Raw genomic sequence first — 18,696 nt, forward strand, 5'->3', positions numbered from 1 at the left:
AGCCGACCACTCCGCCAGCCCCCTGGGGCGTGTTTCTGGGCTTTCCCATTATCAATTAGTTGGAAATTGCACATCATTGTGTCCTGGCCTGACAACAAACACCTGTTCTGATCTACAGCCTCTTGCTGAAGGAACACCAGGAGACAGACAGCAGGTGGTGGGGTACGCTACAGGTATTGCGCTTCTTAAGCTTTTGTTTTCTGATGAAGCCTCATTCATAGGATGAAGCCGCTGTATCTGAATTCTGGGGTGAACACAATAAGTTGCACAGGGAACAGACTCAGGTGCTGCTAAATCTGTTGTGATCATAGTTGCTTTTGCAAGTTTCTTCGTTCATCTTATGTAGACAAGCCAGGCTAGACAAGGAATCCGTTGTCTAGCATAGCAACTGGCACACAGTAGGTACTTACTTGGTAAGTATCTGAATGACTTTATAATGCCCTGCACATTCTGCAGAGTTGGAGTGATCATTCTGCCGATACCTGTAAATCTGGAAGTATTTTTGCCTATGTTGGCACTGCCATATTTCTTTAAAATGATACTTTAAAAAGAAACTGTTCTTCAAATACAGTGCTTGTGGAAGAAGTCCTGAGGTTCCCAGTGATCTCAAATGCTGAGCAGTGGAAAGGAGACTGAATAACAGAATTATGATGTGTGTTTTTACTCTGTATTCATGAAATCTGATTATCATTTCCTCTCTCTATGTATTTTTTTCTTATCCCCTTCCCCTGCAAAATGAAAAAATTCTGTAGTGAAAAGTGTGAAGGAAAGACAATTGTTTATTTCAGTTGAGCAGATAGGCTTATCAAACAAATGAAGACAAAAAAACACATAATCAAGAGTATGATGGGAGACGAAAAACAAATTATTTTTAATGATTCACGGCAACCACATTTATATCCTATTGTTACTAGAGAAGAAAATGTCTTCAGATAACCAGTGGTCAGCAGAAGAGGATGAAGGCCAATTATCCCGACTAATCAGGAAATCTAGGGACTCCCCCTTTGTCCCTGTAGGTAAGTACAAGCCTTGACTGGATGCGGAAAACTGTAGTAACACAATGATGCCTTACCCAGTGCCATTGAGGACTGAAATGTTTCTTATAATTGAATTTTTTCAGATAATTGAAGCTAACCTCCTCTAGGCATGTGTTGAACTTTCAGAATAGTTCCTAGCACATGGTAAGCCCCCAGTAAATGTTAGCTGTTATTTGAGGCATCAAATTTTATTCCATTTTATCCATTTTGTTAGAAGTCTACCTAAAAGTATTAGTTCCTAGCCAGTCAGATGGAATAGATTGAATGAATATTAACATTTCAGCCATAACTCAGGACCATCAACAGCAGCATCAGTTTATTATATTTAAAGCCTATTAGGGACTATTGAGATGCATATGTCTCTTTGTCTTGTAAGTAATCTAAACTTAAAGTTCTTACGTCTTCTGTTTATAAATTTTTCTGTTTCTTTCTTACTACTGGGCACATTAAAAACTTCTGCTTCCAGGCCGGGCGTGGTGGCTCACACCTGTAATCCCAGCACTTTGGGAGGCCGAGGTGGGAAGATTGCTTGAGCTCAGGAGGTGCAGGTTGCAGTGAGCCAAGATCACACCACTGCACTTCAGCCTAGGTGACATAGTGAGACCCTTTCTCAAAAACAGCAAATAAACAAACAAACAAAAAACCAAAAACTTCTGCATCTAATGTTTTTAATGTTCTGTGACACCAGAAGTTAGATACCGAAGCTTGAAAGAAGTGTGAGTCAATTCAGAGGAAAGCTCTGAGTAAAAGCCTGGACCTATCTGAACACTTGTGAGCATGAACTTTGGGGTGGTCATTTTGGCTGCTCAGTGGCCGTCTGTGTTGGCTTCCTGGTGTGCTCCAGATGTTGAGTTTGATGGCAAAATAAATTCTGGACTAAAGAAGTGATACTATAATTAGGCTGGGCACAGTGGCTCACGCCTGTAATCCCAGCACTTTGAGAGGCCGAGGCAGGTGAATCACTTGAGGTCAGGAATTCAAGACCAGCCTGGCCAACATGGTGAAACCCCATCTCTACTAAAAATACAAGAGATTGGCTGGGCGTTGTGGCACGCACCTGTAACCCCAGCTACTCAGGAGGCTGAGGCACCAGAATCACTTGAACCCGGGAGGCGGAGGTTGGGCTCAGAGCAAGACTCCATCTCAAAAAATAAAAAAGAGAGATACTATGATTATATCACCTAGTGATCTGGACCCTTAGCTGTTTATCCTTTCCTCACACATATTTAGTATGTTTACATTTTCAACAAGTATTATGTGTATGTGGACTTAAAAAAACCCACAAAACCTAAGCACCAATATTATGTTTTAAAGTCTGAGTTTTCTCTTTCTTCTCCATGGATGTATACTGCAGCCATACCTGTTTCCTTGTGTTCATTTTGTCTGGAAACTATTAAAATAATTTACTTAAATCTGACTGACATAAGTTTGCAAAAATATTAATTCCATAAAAATGTCTAAATAGGTACGTCAGATGTTCCCATTGTTACTGTGACTCTAGCAACTTCCTGTCATTATTTACATATCAAGAAAGAATCAAATTTTACTTTACAGTAATATTCTGTTTAGAAGTTTCATTTAAGACTTGTAATAGCACCCGTAAGAAATGGAAGCAAATAATTTAATAGTGATTTATCTTCCTTAGCATTTTTAACTAAAAAAAATTCAAAAACTCAATGCTACTTGAACAGATCACTCTAATGAACAGAGATTAATTAATGAACAGAGACAAAGAGACATACGCACCACTGTGCCTGTTGTACATTAAATTATTTTTCCAGAGACATTTAGGTGATTAAAGTGGAAAGATAAAAGTGTTTCCAGTTAAATTCAATTACAAACAAACTAGAGACACTATATGGAAAACAGTAAAGGTTCTGACTTTAATCTCTAAAAGAAACAAAACCAATTTAAGTAAGAACAGAACTTTCATTTGATTAAGGGAAGAGAGCCAAGTTTTTGCTAAAAAATAAATAATGATAAAATTTGGTAGGCCGGGCACGGTGGCTCATGCCTGTAATCCCAACACTTTGGTAGGCCAAGGTGGGTGGATCGCTTGAAATCAGGAGTTTGAGACCAGCCTGGCCAATGTGGTGAAACCCTGTCTCTACTAAAAATACAAAAATTAGCTGGGCGTGGTGGCGGGCGCCTGTAGTCCCAGCTCCTCAGAAGGCTGAAGCCGGAGAATCACTTGAACTCAGGAGGTGAAGGCTGCAGTGAGCCAAGATCGCGCCACTGCACTCCAGCCTGGCAACAGAGTGAGACTCTATCTTAGAAAAAAAAAATTGGATATATATCATTGAATAATTTGTTTAGCTGTTGTCATTTTAACACTATCTACTATGTGTATTTCCCTGCTACAGGATGGAGGGTCCTATGCAGGTAATTTATAAAACATTTTTTATTGGTTATCTTAAGCAACTTCCATCATTATAAACACATTTGCATTGTTCAAAATCATCTTACAATCACTGTTAAGGTCTCTGCATGCATTATATCTATTTAAAGTATGTGTTGACAGATTATTTGGCTTTGCTTGTTTCACCTAACATATGTACATTTCTGTGTTTTAATACTCCCTACTCTTATTTATTTTTATAGCAATGGCAGTTTTTCTTCTGTTTGGGCCATTTGGGTTATTTGGGTTTTCCTCAAACATAGTGTAACCCTGAACATCTTTGTGTCATTTTCTTGATTTTTCTTTTGGTTACTTCCTTGGAGTATGTTCCCAGAAGTAGAATTTCCAGAGCAGGAAGCATGTTCAGTTTAATATCATTTGTTATGTATTTCCAGAGTTCTTTCCAGAAGGACTTGGCTGAACTGACAGAGTTTTCAGGGTTTTACCTGTTTCCTCATGTGTCTACCATCATCAATTTTTTTTTTTTTTTTTTTTTTTTTGCTGTTTTTATGTCTGTAGCACATTAGTCATTTTTATTTCATTTATTGTGAATCAGCCTATAATGTAATGATTTACTGATTCTTATTTCCATTTATTAAATGGATCATGAAAGAAGAAATATATCCTTACCCACCCATAGACACGCATATGCCAACATAGTTATTCCAAACATGCTATCCACATAAAAATTACTTGCTTTTTTTTTTTTTTTTTTTTTTTAAAGACACAGTTTCCCTCTGCCGCCCAGGCTGGAGTGCAATGGCGCAATCCTGGCTCACTGCAACCTCCACCTCCTGGTCTCAAGCGATTCTCGTGCTTCAGCTTCCTAAGTAGGCATGCACCACCATGCCTGGCTAATTTTTGTATTTTTAGTAGAGACAGGGTTTTACCATGTTGACCAAGCTGGTCTCAAACTCCTGACGTCAAGTGATCCACCAGTCTCAGCCTCCCAAAGTTCTGGGATTACAGGAATAAGCCACCATGCCCAGCCTGCATTTCTTTTTTTAATTGACCCTTACATTTAGATTAAAATTTGCGTTTCTATTTACTAACAACAAGCATATGGAAACTGAAACTAAAAACATAATGCCGACCAGGCGTGGTGGCACTCGCCTATAATCCCAGCACTTTGAGAGGCCAAGGTGGGCAACCACCTGAGGTCAGGAGTTCGAGACCAGCCTGGCCAACATGGCAAAACCCCGTGTCTACTAAAAATAAAAAATTATCCAGGCGTGGTGGCACACACCTGTAATCCCAGCTACTCAAGAGGCTGAGACAGGAGAATTGCTAGAACCTTGGAGGTGGGAGTTGCAGTGAGCCAAGACCACGTCACTGCACTCCAGCCTGGGCAAAAGAGTGAGACTCTGTTTCAAGAAAAAAAAAAAAAAATGGAGAGACCACTGTGTTCATGAATTGGAGGGGTGTGTGTGTATGTGTGTGTGTGTGTAGTAGAGGCAGGGTTTTACCATTTTGGCCAGGCTGGTCCCGAACTCCTGACCTCAAGTGATACTCCTGCCTTGCCCTACCAAAGTGCTGGCATTACAGGCATGAGCTACCGCGCCTGACCCTGTGTTCATGAGTTGGAAAGCACAGTATATTATTAAAGACGTCAATTCTCCCCAAGTTTATCTATAGGCTTAATGTAGTTCCTGTCAAAACCCCAGCAAGGTTTTGGTAGACATAGACAAACTTATTCTAAATCTTATATGGAAAGGCACAAGTCCTAGAAAAGCTAAAATAATCCTTTTTAAAAAAAGACAAAGTGGAAAGAATCACTCTGGCTGATACTAAGGCTGACTATATCGCTACAGTAATCAACACAGTGTGGTACTGATGGAAGGTCAGATGTATAGATCAATGGGAAAGAACAGAGGACCCAAAAAAATAGGCCGGGCACAGTGGCTTATGCCTGTAATCCCAGCACTGCAGGAGGCTGTGGTGGGCGGATCACTTGGGGCCAGGAGTTCAAGGCCAGCCTGACCAACATAGCGAGACATCATCTCTACTGAAAATACAAAAGTTGTCCAGGTGTGGTGGTGCACGCCTGTAATCCCAGCTACTAGGGAGGCTGAGGCACGAGAATCACTAGAACCCAGGAGGCAGAAGTTGCAGTGAGCTGAGATCGCATCACTGCACTCCAGCCTAGGTGACAGAGCAAGACTCTGTCTCAAAAGAAAAACAAACAAAAAAAAGACACACACTTTTACTGTACAAATGTTTTCTCACTGTGTATTTTGTCCTTGTCATATTCTATTACCTCTACCATATCCTCTTTTTTCTTTCTTTTCTTGAGACAGAGTTTTGCTCTTGTTGTGCAGGCTAGACTGCAATGGTGCAATCTCGGCTCACCACAACCTCCACCTCCCAGGTTCAAGCGATTCTCCTGCCTCAGCCTCCTGAGTAGCTGGGATTACAGGCATGCGCCACCACGCCTGGCTAATTTTGTATTTTTCGTAGAGACAGGGTTTCTCCACGTTGGTCAGGCTGGTCTCCAACTCCTGACCTCAGGTGATCCGCCTGTCTCAGCCTCCCAAAGTGCTGGGATTACAGGCATGAGCCACTGTGCCTGGCCCCATATCCTCTTATAGATGTTATAAATACACCATTCTATTTTCTTCAGTTTTTGTTGTTGTATTTTTATTTTGTTTTGCATTTAACTCTTACTTATCCAAAAATTGTTTTCAGGGTCTAGTGAGAAATACAAATCCAAGTTAGTTCTTCTCTATACCAATAAGTTGTACTTATGGCATTTATTAAATTATTCCAGTATCCGGGTTTTTTGTTATTGTTGCTTTGGTTTTTATTTTGAAATGAAGTCTTGCTCTGTCACTCAGGATGGAGTACAGTGGTGCAATCTCAGTTCACTGCAACCTCCGCCTCCCGGGTTCAAGTGATTCCCCTGCCTCAGCCTCCCAAGTAGCTGGGATTACAGGCACGCACCATCATGCCTCACTAATTTTTTGTATTTTTAGTAGAGATAGGGTTTCACCGTGTTGGCCAGGCTGGTCTTGAACTCCTGACCTCAAGTGGTCCACCTGCCTCAACCTCCCAAAGTGCTGGGATTACAGGCGTGAGCCACCATACCTGGCCCAGTATCTGTTATCTGGCTATTTTTGTTTTGTCATGCATTAAGTTCTCAGTGTTTTAAATCTTTTTCTAGAATCTTTCCTATTTAGTTGATGAGTTCTTTTTTTCAGCACCAGTTACATAGAATCTTAGTTGTCACAGCAGTATATTCACCCCTTGACATTTGTAGGAAATACAGAAATATTTGTATGGGCTTCTGAACTTTTCTAGAATCACAGTTCTTGCCAGAGTTATGCTTCTCGCGCATATATTCGTACCTTTTCATCTCTCACTAAAGTTTATGGTTTCACTTTATATAGAAGAACAAATTTTTTCTCACTCTACTGAGTTTACTCCTCATTTGGTTACAGGAAATTGACGAGTCAAGCCAAACACTCAAAAGCTGTGGGCACTGAGATGTTGGGTTAGTTCACTTACTGGCTAAGTGACTTGCCACAGATAATAACATTGTAGCATGCACAGTTTGAAATCATTCCTCAGGAAATTACAACTGACTAGACAAGTTATTACACTGTGTGGTTCTAATTTTCCTGGGAAGAGTCAAAACTGCAAATATTGGACCCAAGAATATTAAGGGCTCATTTTACAGTCTGGTAGATCAAATCCAGCTTGGTTTTTTGAAAAATGTTCTTTGCTGAGGTCTTTCCTGCTTATCTTCCAGGTTCTTATCCTGTAGACATTCTTTCATTTAACTCTCTAAGCACTTGAAAATTCTTGCCTGCCGTGTACTTAACCCATACATTTTTTTTTTTTCTAGAGACAGGGTCTCACTCTGTCACCCAGGCTGGAGTGCAGTGGTGCAATCATAGCTTACTGACGCCTTGAACTCCTGGGCTCAAGGGATCCTCCTGCCTCAGTCTCCTGAGAAGCTGGGACTACAGATGTGTATCATCATGTGTGGCTGATTTTTTATTTTTTGTATAGATGGGGTCTTGCTATGTTGCCCAGGCTGTTTTCAAACTCCTGGTCTCACACAATGCTCCTGCCCCAGCCTTCCGAATAACCCATACTTTTAAAATCCACAGGTATAGCAGGCTTTGTGTCTGTGGTGTCCTATGGTCTTTACAAGTTAAAGTACAGAAGAGATCAGAAAGTGTCAATTCATCTTATTCACATGAGAGTTGCTGCCCAAGGATTTGTTGTCGGAGCTGCGACTCTAGGTAACCTGCTTAATTTGTGTCTTATGTTCAGCTGTCTTTGAGAGTACATTTATTTTATTCATTCACAGTAGAAGATGAATATTGGGCCACAATGACATAATGAGAGAGGGGTAGGAAAGATTCATCTTCCCTCAGCTGAGGTTGTGGCCCAGTTGTGCGCTTAATTTTTTACGATTGCAGCTGACAAAAACTGACAAAACTCATGGTAAACAACGAGGGCAAGGCCGGGCGCGGTGGCTCAAGCCTGTAATCCCAGCACTTTGGGAGGCCGAGACGGGCGGATCACGAGGTCGGGAGATCGAGACCATCCTGGCTAACACGGTGAAACCCCGTCTCTACTAAAAAATACAAAAAGCTAGCCGGGCGAGGTGGCGGGCGCCTGTAGTCCCAGCTACTCGGGAGGCTGAGGCAGGAGAATGGCGTGTACCCGGGAGGCGGAGCTTGCAGTGAGCTGAGATCCGGCCACTGCACTCCAGCCTGGGCGACAGAGCGAGACTCCTTCTCAAAAAAAACAAAACAAAAAAAAAAAACAAAAAAAAACAACAACTAGGGCAATGGGCTGTTCTTCTCTTTAGTGAAGGGAGTGGTGAATAGTTCCTATCCTATAACTCAAGAGCAGCAGTTACAGATAGATCACAGCCTATATTGTGGCCATGAGCCCCATCTCATGGCTAAGAGCAGCGATCATATTTCCCAGCCTATCTGAACAGCAAATGTAGTTATTAGATTAACTAGGAAGAAGACATTTTTAGAGCCCACAAATCTCAACTGCCTTCTTCTTTCCTTCCAAGTTTCAGCAATAGGCAAATCTATTTTTATTAGTCCATAAATTAAGCAAGACCTACCAGTCAAATCCAAAGAAAAGGTATAAAATTGTCTTCATTAATTCAGGTTATACCCACAGCTAAATCAGATAGTTCTAACAAGAAGTCCATTTTAGGACCCAAAGTAATCTAAATTTGTTTATTCTACATTAATGAGAACAGGTCACAATATTCTTAGGTACCCTTCATGCTGTGCAGAGTAGAGTCATCCTGCCTAGGTTGGAGATGATAGAATGATGGGCATGGGGCTTGCAAGGAAAGTTATATGGTAATAATCTTATTACTGTGAGCCGTAATGTGCTCCAAATACAGGAAGCCTTACTGCAAAGTTACAGTCCTCCTTTTCATCATTCAGCAAACATTTATTGAATGCCTGCTATGTGCCAGACACCGTTTAGAAATATGACTCAGTCCCTACCCTTAAACAGTTTAGTCTCCTTAGAAAGACAGACCAAGAAAGAAAGAAGACAATATAAAGTTATAGATGCCGTAACAGAAATAGCACAGGCTGGCCAGGCGCGGTGGCTCACACCCGTGATCCCACCACTTTGGGAGGCCGAGGCGGGTGGATCACCTGAGGTAAGGAGTTTGATACCAGCCTGGCCGACATGGCGAAACCCCGTCTCTACTAAAAAAAAAAATACACACACACACACAAATAGCTGGGTGTGGTGGCACATGCCTGCAATCCCAGCTACTTGGGAGGCTGAGGCAGGAGAATCGCCTGAATCTGGGAGACGGAGTTTGCAGTGAGCTGAGATCATGCCATTGCACTCCAGCCTGGGCAACGAGAGTGAAACTCCATCTAAAAAAAAGCCAGGCGCGGTGGCTTATGTCTGTAATCCCAACACTTTGGAAGGCCAAGGCAGGAAGATCACTTGAGGTCAGGAGTTCGAGACCAGCCTGGCCAACATGGTGAGATCCCATCTTTACTAAAAATACAAAAATTAGCCAGGTGTGATGGTGGGCGCCTGTAGTTGCAGCTACTTGGGAGGCTGAGGCAGGAGAATCACTTGAACCCGGGAGGCAGAGGTTGCAGTGAGTCGAGATCATGCCACTGCATTCCAGCCTGGGTGTCAGAGCAAGACTTCGTCTCAAAAAAAGAAAAAAAAAAAAAAAGGACAGGTTGCTACGGAGGCACAAACACAAGGGAGTGGTATTTAACTAGGGCTGGGAGGCCAGAGGAGGCTTCTCTAAGGATGTAAACCATGTACTGAACCAAGAATAAGGAGGAATTAACTAAGCAGAGAAGGACCTCAGGATTCTAGGCAGAGGAAAAAGAAAAAAGGCATAGAGGCCGGGCACGGTGGCTCATGTCTGTAATCCCAGCACTTTGGGAAGCCGAGACGGGCGGATCACGAGGTCAGGAGATCGAGACCATCCTGGTGAAACACGGTGAAACCCCATCTCTACTAAAAAATACAGGAAAAAAAAAAAAAAAAAAACTAGCCGGGCGTGGTGGCGGGCGCCTGTAGTCCCAGCTACTCGGGAGGCTGAGGCAGGAGAAAGGTGTAAACCCGGGAGGCAGAGCTTGCAATAAGATGAGATCCGGCCACTGCAGTCCAGCCTGGGCGACAGAGCAAGACTCCATCTCAAAAAACAAAACAAAACAAAACAAAAAAGGCACAGAAGCATGGCGTGTAAGTGGAACTCTACAGAGCTTGGTAGGCGAATCAGTGTTTGATGAGAAAAGCAAAACTACTAGTAATAATGTTTAATGAGGGATTTATTACAGGTATTTGAACTTATATAATTATGAGGCTCTTGCTTATGAATCTGGAGCTTGGGCCTGAAGTCAGCAGGGAAAGGAATTAGAAAAGAAAGGAAAGTAGGTCAGGCGCAGTGGCTCACACCTGTAATCCCAGCACTTTGGGAGGCTGATGCAGGTGGATCACAGATCAGGAGTTCAAGACCAGCCTGGTCAACATGGTGAAATCCCATCTCTACTTAAAATACACAAATAAGCCAGGAGTAGTGGTGTATGCCTGTAATCCCAGCTACTTAGGAGGTTGAAGCAGGAGAACTGCTTGAACCTGGTAAGTGGAGGCTGCAGTGAACCAAGACCGCGCTACTGCACTCCAGCCTTGGTGAAAGGGCAAGCCTCCATCTCAAAAAAAAAAAAAAAAACAACCAAAAAAAAAAAAACCAGAAAAGAAAAGAAAGGAAAGTAGAAGCAAGGAAAATCCAGAACCTGCAAAGATGAGCTAGAACAATACACAGGACAGACTGGAATCCTTGTGGGTTTTCAGCCATCTCCAAGCCTCCACATTCACTGATGGAGATGAAATACAGAAAACATTCTGGAGCTGGCAAAGGGGTCAGGGAAGGTGCAGGAGAAAATTCAGCAGGAGCCTTGGTGGCTGTGCTCGTGATTGCTGACCCCTGCCAATAAAGTGAGCCAGCACATGAGCAAAACTGTACTGCAACAGTGTCTTCCAGACACAAGAAGAATTTGACTGCTGCATCATTTCCACCTTCTAAATCTCATGCAGGATGTCTCTTTTGCACTAACCCTGGTAATAAAAGGAAAGGAATTCTGGAAAATGCAGTTACAGGCTACTTCAGTTGACATGATACAAGCCTACCACTGTCCAGCCCTTGTCAACTTGACATCCATATATACCTCTTTTAATTACCCTTAACTTCCAAATAAAGACAGTGGCAAAATCAGCCACCCCCTGTGTATCCAAAAGCATGCTAGTTCTCTCCCAAAAGAGGATACAGAATCCCTTCACACATCTTTGGATGATGCTGATTCCTCTTTGAGCTGAATCACATTCTCCTTTGATATCCTGTGACTTAAATCCTGAGATATAAGGTTGAATCCTATTAACACTTCTTATGTTAGATGATAGGTAAACAGAAGTGGGGAATAGAAAAAAAACTTGGCTAATCTATACACAAATGCATCCATATCAAAATAAGGAAGAAACACTCCTAAATATCACAGTCTGTTTCTGCAGCTGGTCAGATGGTCATAGCTAGTATTATATCTATATTCATCCACTACACATTTCATATCCCTTTTGCTTTCAGCAAGTACCTTGGCTACTCATGGTTATTTGACTGGTGGGGTGACCCAAACCTTCATTCCTTCATGCCTAACCTGGATTATTAGGCATCCTGCCTGTGTTGGATTTAGTTTTCCATTGTCTTCCATCACAGGACATGGGAGTACCAAGAAGTGCCCTAAAAGATATAATGCATTCCAATTTCCCCTTGATATTCAGGTCAAATTAATATAATGAACTAAAGTGATGTCCTGTATGATGAAGAAATGATCAAGGACCCTGCAGACTAGATTATGACATAGGGCTGGAGAGTTCACAGAGCCCTGAGATTAGGCAGTGAAAGCATACTGTGGACCCTGCCAGGTGAAAGCAAATGCTTCTGATTATCTTTACTAAAAGACATACAGAAAAAAGCACTCAACCAGATTAACAGCTGCATATCAAAAGAAGATGTTATGTTGATTTGCTCCAGCAACAAAACCACAGCTGGATAAGCAGAGTGACCACCTGATTAAGTTTATAGGAATAGTATCATTCTCCAAGATCCATCTGTCTTCTGCCAAATAGGCAAACTAAATGGGGATGTTTTAGGAATCACCACTCTGGTATCATTTTTCCAAACCTTTTTGTAGAGACAGGGTCTCACTATGTTGCCCAAGCTCAAACTCCTGACCTCAAGCAATCCTCCTGCCTTGGCCTCCCAAAGTGTTGGAATTACAGGCGTGATCCATTGCACATAGCCACTCTAGCATCTTTGAAGTCCTTGATGATGGCACTAATCTCTACAGTCCCTCTAGGAATAGAGTAATGCTTTTGTTTTACGTTTGTGGTTTTTTTTGTTTTTGTTTTTTGAGACAGGGTCTTGCTCTGTTACCCAAGTTGGAGTATAATGGCATGATCATGGCTCACTACAGCCCCAAACTCCTGGGTTCAAGCAATCCATCCACCTCAGTCTCTTGAGTAGCTGGGACTACATGTGTGCACCACCATGCCTGGCTAATTTTTAATTTTTTTTTTGTAGAAATGAAGTCTTGCTACATTGCCCAGGGTGGTCTTCACCTCATGGGCTCAAGTGATCCTCCCACTTCAGCCTCCCAAAGTGCTGGGATTACAGATGTCAGCCACCGTGTCCAGCCACTGGTTTACTATTTTTCCTTCCACTTGGCTTTTCCTACTATAACAGCCCTTACTTTGCAGGTCAGGGGACCAGTGTAAGAATTCTGACAGTTGATGAGTATGTCTATTCCAATTACACATTTCAGAACTGAGGAATAACAGATAGTGGGTTCAGAGACCCACCAGGCTTGACTATGAAGAAGACCCACAGCAAAACTCCATTAACCACCTGACCTCCGTAAACCCCTACTTTGACTGGTAGGCCACGCTAATTCTACCAAAGTAGAGATTAGTGTCAATTCAGAACTAGGATTCAAAAATCCCCCATAAATGTGATTATTTTCCCTTCGTTGGTGAACAGGTGCCCTGGTAAATGAGCACAGGTCCCCTTTGGGGAAGGATAGAAGGAAGACTTATAGTATATATATTTTTGTCTGTTGAACTGGGTCTTTCCTTAAGGGGATCTGGCTCCCTCTTCATCCAAGGGATTTCTGGGCCTGTGAAAATGTCTCAATTCTAGGAACTGAGTCAATTCCTTGGCTCTTTATTGTGGTGACTTGAGTTAGACTTTTATTCACCAAACCTAGAGCTTTTCTGCTTCTGCCCATAACTTTCAGTTCTAGGGATACTATAATCAGTTAGCCAATGCCAAAGATCTCTGTGGCTTACTTACACTATTCTGATGATACTTAGGCTTTGCTGCCCATCACAACAATCATGCTTTCCTTGTCTTTGTCAATCAAATGCTACCACTTGACACCCATAGCCTCAGGATCCCATCATCCCCATTGAATTTAGGGAGCCCAGCAGTTCGCACTGTCATTTCTGGCATACAGAGAACAGTCACCACAGGTCTCTTGCCAGCGCTACCCTGACAAATGTCTTTCTCACAACCTTAGTTTAAGGTGTGGGGAAGCAGGATAAATTCACCCTAACATACCTACCTCTGTGGCAGTTTCTGAACCTCAGCACTACTGACATTTTGGGCTGGATTATTCTTGTTGTGGAGGATTGTCCCATGCATTGCAAGATGCTTAGCAGCATCTCTAGTCTCCACCCATGAGAGGCCAGTAGAATTTCCTCTCACCTCCACACCCTCAGTTGTGACAACCAAAAATATCTCCAGACACTACCAGATTTCCCAGGGGAACAAAACTGCCCCTGGTTGAGAACCATTACTCTACCAAGGAAGTTCTGGCATTTCAATTTCATTTAGTGGAGATTACCTTTTGGTCCAAGTTTCGGTCATTCTCAGACAGGATAGAAGGACTGCTTCTATTGGCAAAGGAGTCTCACTAAAATGTTAAGTGTTCAAAGACCCATTTCATTGACATCTGCCACATCTTCCCAATTTTCAGTGTCCCACTACTTCTAAAGCAATGGTTTAACTTTAACAGAAGTGACTCTGTGAGGTTGGGGATTGAATTTGTACTGTGATGAGCCACTCACAGGATTCGGGAGGCCGAGGTGAGTAGATCACTTGAGGTCAGGAGTTCGAGACCAGCCTGGCCAACATGGTGAAATCCCATCTCTGCTTAAAATCCAAAAATTAGCCGGGCATGGTGGTGCGTGCCTGTAATCCCAGCTACTTGGGAAGCTGAGGCAGAATCACTTGAAACCGGGGGCAGAGGTTGCAGTGAGCCGAGATCGCACCACTGCACTTCAGCTTGGGTGACAGAGAGAGACTCAGTCTCCAAAAAAAAAAGAGAAATAGGGTCTTGCTTTGTCACCCAGGGTGAAGTGCAGTGGTGCGATCACGGCTCACTGCAGCCTCAAACTCCTGGGCTCAAGAGATCCTCCTGCCTGCCTCAGTCCCACATAGCTGGGACTACAGGTAAGCATCATCATGTCTGGCTAATTTTTAAATTTTTTGTAGAGGTGGGGTCTCCCTATGTTGCCCAGGCAAGTCTCAAATTCCTGGGCTCAAATGGTCCACCTGCCTTTATTTTTTGTAGAAATGAGGGTCTCACTTCATTGCCCAAGCTGGTCTTGAACTCCTGACCTCAAGCAATCCTCCCACCTCAGCCTCCCAAAGTGCTGGGATGACAGGCATAAGCCACTACACCTGACCTAATGGGTGATAATTTAAGAAACTATTTTGCTACTACATGCCATGGACTGTTAGCATCCTCTTTATAACTGAAAACATGGTCATTAATGCCTTTAAATCTGAACAGATCAGAGAACCAATTCCAGATAACCCAGAACCACTTCAGAGAAGCTATCATCCTGGTTCTGTTCCTCTGGAAGCACTTATAATTCCAAACTGTATCAGTCAAGATTCAGACAAGCAAAACTACCAGTAGTGATATAGAAAAAGCAATTTAGGCTGGGCGTGATGGCTCACACCTGTAATCTCAGCATTCTGGGAGTCCAAGGCAGGAGAATCACTTGAGCCCGGGAATTTGAGACCAGTCTGGGCAACATGGCAAATACTCTGTCTCTACAAAAAATTAAAAAGTTAGCCAGGCAAGTCGCATGCACCTGTGGTCCCAGCTACTCGGAAGGCTAAGATGAGAGGATGGCTTGAGCCCAGGAGGTCAAGGCTGCAGTGAGCCTTGCTCGCACCACTGCACTCCAGCCTTGGCCACAGAGCGAGGCATCGTCCAAATAATAATAGTAATCATAAAAGAAGGAGGAGGAGGAGGAGGAGGAGGAGGAGGAAGAACGGGAGGAGGAGGAGAATGAGCAGGAGAACGGAGGAGGAGAATAACGGATTTATTAGAGAGATACGACCTTAAAACATTTTTGGAGTTGGCTAAACAGTTTATGTGAAGCTGTTGCTTATGTTTCTAATACTGGGGACTGAAGTCAGTAAGGCAACAGTTGGGAAGGAAAGATAAACTGGAATCTGCAAGGATGAGCTAGAACCCAAAAAGACAGAAGAGAACTTGAGTCAGACTCACTGCCTCCCAGCTTACCGTAATCTCCACTCCAGTTCCACCAATTCTCTTTTTTTGGGGGGGAAGACAGGGTCTTGCTCGGTCATCTGGGCTGGACTGCAGTGGCGTGATCACAGTTCACTGCAACCTCAAACTCGTGGGCTCAATTGATACTCCCACCTCAGCTTCCCTAGTAGCTGGGACTACAGGCATGCACCACCATGCCCAGCTAATTTGTTTGTTTTGAGATGGAGTCTCACTCTGTCCGCCCAGGCTGGAGTGCAATGACGCAATCTCAGCTCACTGCAACATCCACCTCCCAGGTTCAAGCGATTCTCCTCACTCAGCCTCCTGAGTAGCTGGGATTACAGGCGCCCACCACTACACCTGTCTAATTTTTGTATTTTTAGTAGAGATGGGGTTTCACCATGTTGGCCAGGCTGGTCTCAAACTCCTGACCTCAAGTGATCCACCCGCCTTGGCCTCCCAAAGTGCTGGGATTACAGGCATGAATGAGCCACTGTGCCCCGCCCTAATTTTTTAATTTTTTTGTAGAGATGGGTCTCGCTATTTTGACGAGGCTGGTCTCTAACTCCTGACCTCAAGTGATCCTCCTCCCTTGGCCTTCCAAAGTGGTGGGATTACAGGCATGAGCCCCCACCACCCACCTGCGTTTATATTGTTTATAAATAAATGCACAGTTTGGCTGGGCATGGTGGCTCACGCCTATTAATCCTAGCAATTTGGGAGGCCGAGGTGGGTGGATCACCTGAGGTCAGGAGTTCAAGACCAGCCGGGCCAACATGGTGAAACCCCATCTCTACCAAAAATACAAAATTAGCTGGGTGTGGTGGTGTGCGCCTATAATCCCAGCTACTAGGGAGGCTGAGACAGGAGAATTGCTTGAATCTGGGAGGCAGAGGCTGCAGTGAGCCAAGATCGCCCCACTGCACTCCAGCCTGGGCGAGACAGAGAGACTCTATCTCAAAAACATAAAATAAGTAAATAAATACACATTTTGAGAGGCATGTTCAACATATTTACTTAGGTAAATTTGGAAAGTTTAGAGACTACCTACCTGTGCAATGTAGAAATCTCATACGTGAGGCCAGGCACAGTGGCTCACACCTGTAATGCCAGCACTTTGGGAGGCCAAGGCAGGCAGACCACCTGAGATCAGGAGTTCAAGACTGGCCTGGCCAACATGGCAAAACCCTCTCTCTACTCAAAATACAAAAATTAGCTGGGCATGGTGGTGGGTGCCTGTAATCCCAGCTACTCGGGAGGCTGAGGCAGGAGAATCGCTTGAACCTGGGAAGCAGAGGTTGCAGTGAGCTAAGATCATGCCATTGTACCACTCCAGCCTGGGTGACAAGAGCAAGACTCCATCTCAAAACAAAAAAACCCAAAATGTCATACGTACAATAATGAATATATGGGTTTCACACTCAGAAGAGGGATCTAATTTCAAGATCTGATGCCTTCATAACTGAGATGGGTATAGGCTGCTGGTGGTGGTATGTGAGTTGTAGTTTAAATCTGTAACTCCCTAACTTGCTTTTGGGTGTGCACATTTGCTGACATTCTTGGAACTCACTAAAGCAGCTCCTCTCTTTCTTACCCTATTCCTCCTGGCTACTTCCCCCTTTCTGCATGCCCCAGGACTCTGTGGAAGCCATACATACCATCTGTCTAAACTCACAGGCAATTCACCCACTAGATCATAAATCCCTAGAAGCAGGAAGTCGATCCATTCACCATTTGTTTTCCTCGGGATACTGAGTACAAGTAGAGACTGAATAAATGTTTGCTAATTGAGATGACTACTATTTTTATCTTAACATCTGGTCAAATTTTCCCACTTTCCTAACATTTCACCAATATTTTGGTGGCACAATAACATCATAAATTTAAGTTGATATTGATTTTAAAGGGCTCCTAGAGTTTTTTTTCTAGAGTTACTTGTATGATCCAAACCAAAAACTCATAGGAAGGAGGGCCTTTGTTTGTTTCTGTTTAAATTGTGGGCTAGTTTCATAAAAATACAACAAGTGGAAGAAATTCAGTGTTTGTTTCCCATGGATACTCAATTGATATACATCCTTCTTTTTCTAGGTGTTCTCTATTCTATGTATAAGGATCACATTAGACCTCGATTCTTCAGTGAGTCCAAAAAATGAAGCTACGTGCTGGAAGCAAGGAAGACAAGAAGCTTCTGAAAACTATTTATTATGAAGAGTAAATTTTCAATATGTAGCCAATTTTACTACAGAAGTGTTACAGAATGCTCATAGCCTTTGTATTTCAAGTCTCAATGTTTTAAGAAGTTGATTTCCAGATCAACAATCATAAACAGTCAACTCAGATATCCTGTGTTGATGTCTTTCAGAACCTAGGGCATGATTTTCTGACTTAATTTTTTAAAATTTTGTAGTTAGTGGCAGAACATAATCTGCCACTAATCTGTCAAACTAATGATAATCTGCCAAACCAATCTAAAAAATTAATAGTTATACAATGGTTACAGAAGACTTCTCTTTTATTTTTTTTTTGAGATGGAGTCTTACTCTATTGCCCAGGCTGGAGTGCAGTGGTGTAATCTCAACCTCCGCCTCTCAGGTTCAAGTGATCCTCCTGACTCAGCCTCCCGAGTAGCTGGGATTACAGGCGCCCGCCACCACACCCGGCTAATTTTTGTATTTTTAGTAGAGATGGGGTTTCACCATGTTGGCCAGGCTGGTCTCAAACTCCTGACCTCAGGTGATTCGCCCGCCTCGGCCTCCCAAAGTGCTGGGATTACAGATGTGAGCCACTGCGCCCAGCCACAGACTTTTCTATATCCATGTTAAATGTGACACCCTATTCATGACTTAATTCTCCCCAAATAGGGCAAAGTAATTACGGTTTCATAAACTCCTTTTTAGAATGGGTAATAATTACATCAGAGGAGAATGGTCACGTTGTTACATAAAGTTGGTTCACCATTTTACATCTCATACAGAAACTTGACCATTTTACCACAAACACGTTTAACATTTAAATATTTTTTATTCATTTTTAGACTTTAACGTATTTCTAAGAATACAAAGGTAAACTGCAAACAAATTTCTTTTTCCTGAGATGGCAAAAAGGATTTAGTCCAGAAGCGCTATTGCTAATGTGGTATGACACTGTAGAAAAC

General features: G+C 43.0%; 1 protein-coding gene across 1 annotated transcript; it reads left to right on the top strand.

The window, feature by feature from the left end:
- Positions 1-736: 736 nt before the first annotated feature.
- HIGD1C (HIG1 hypoxia inducible domain family member 1C) lies at positions 737-17,822 on the top strand. Its single transcript, XM_045365242.3, has 3 exons — positions 737-1,016; positions 7,548-7,682; positions 17,631-17,822. The coding sequence occupies exons 1-3, from the start codon at positions 875-877 to the stop codon at positions 17,693-17,695; spliced, it is 342 nt and encodes a 113-aa protein (XP_045221177.2). The 5' UTR covers positions 737-874; the 3' UTR covers positions 17,696-17,822.
- The last annotated feature ends 874 nt before the right edge of the window (positions 17,823-18,696 follow it).

This window comes from Macaca fascicularis, chromosome 11, assembly GCF_037993035.2.
Source record: "Macaca fascicularis isolate 582-1 chromosome 11, T2T-MFA8v1.1".
NCBI classification, from domain to species: Eukaryota; Metazoa; Chordata; class Mammalia; order Primates; family Cercopithecidae; genus Macaca; species Macaca fascicularis.

Bases quoted from the DNA above. Each gene is read 5' to 3' on its own strand.
- HIGD1C (XM_045365242.3), top strand. From the start codon at position 875: ATGATTCACGGCAACCACATTTATATCCTATTGTTACTAGAGAAGAAA. The intron at 1,017-7,547 runs GTAAGTACAAGC...TAAAATCCACAG, and splicing joins CTCCCCCTTTGTCCCTGTAG to GTATAGCAGGCTTTGTGTCT. The intron at 7,683-17,630 runs GTAACCTGCTTA...TTCTTTTTCTAG, and splicing joins TGTCGGAGCTGCGACTCTAG to GTGTTCTCTATTCTATGTAT.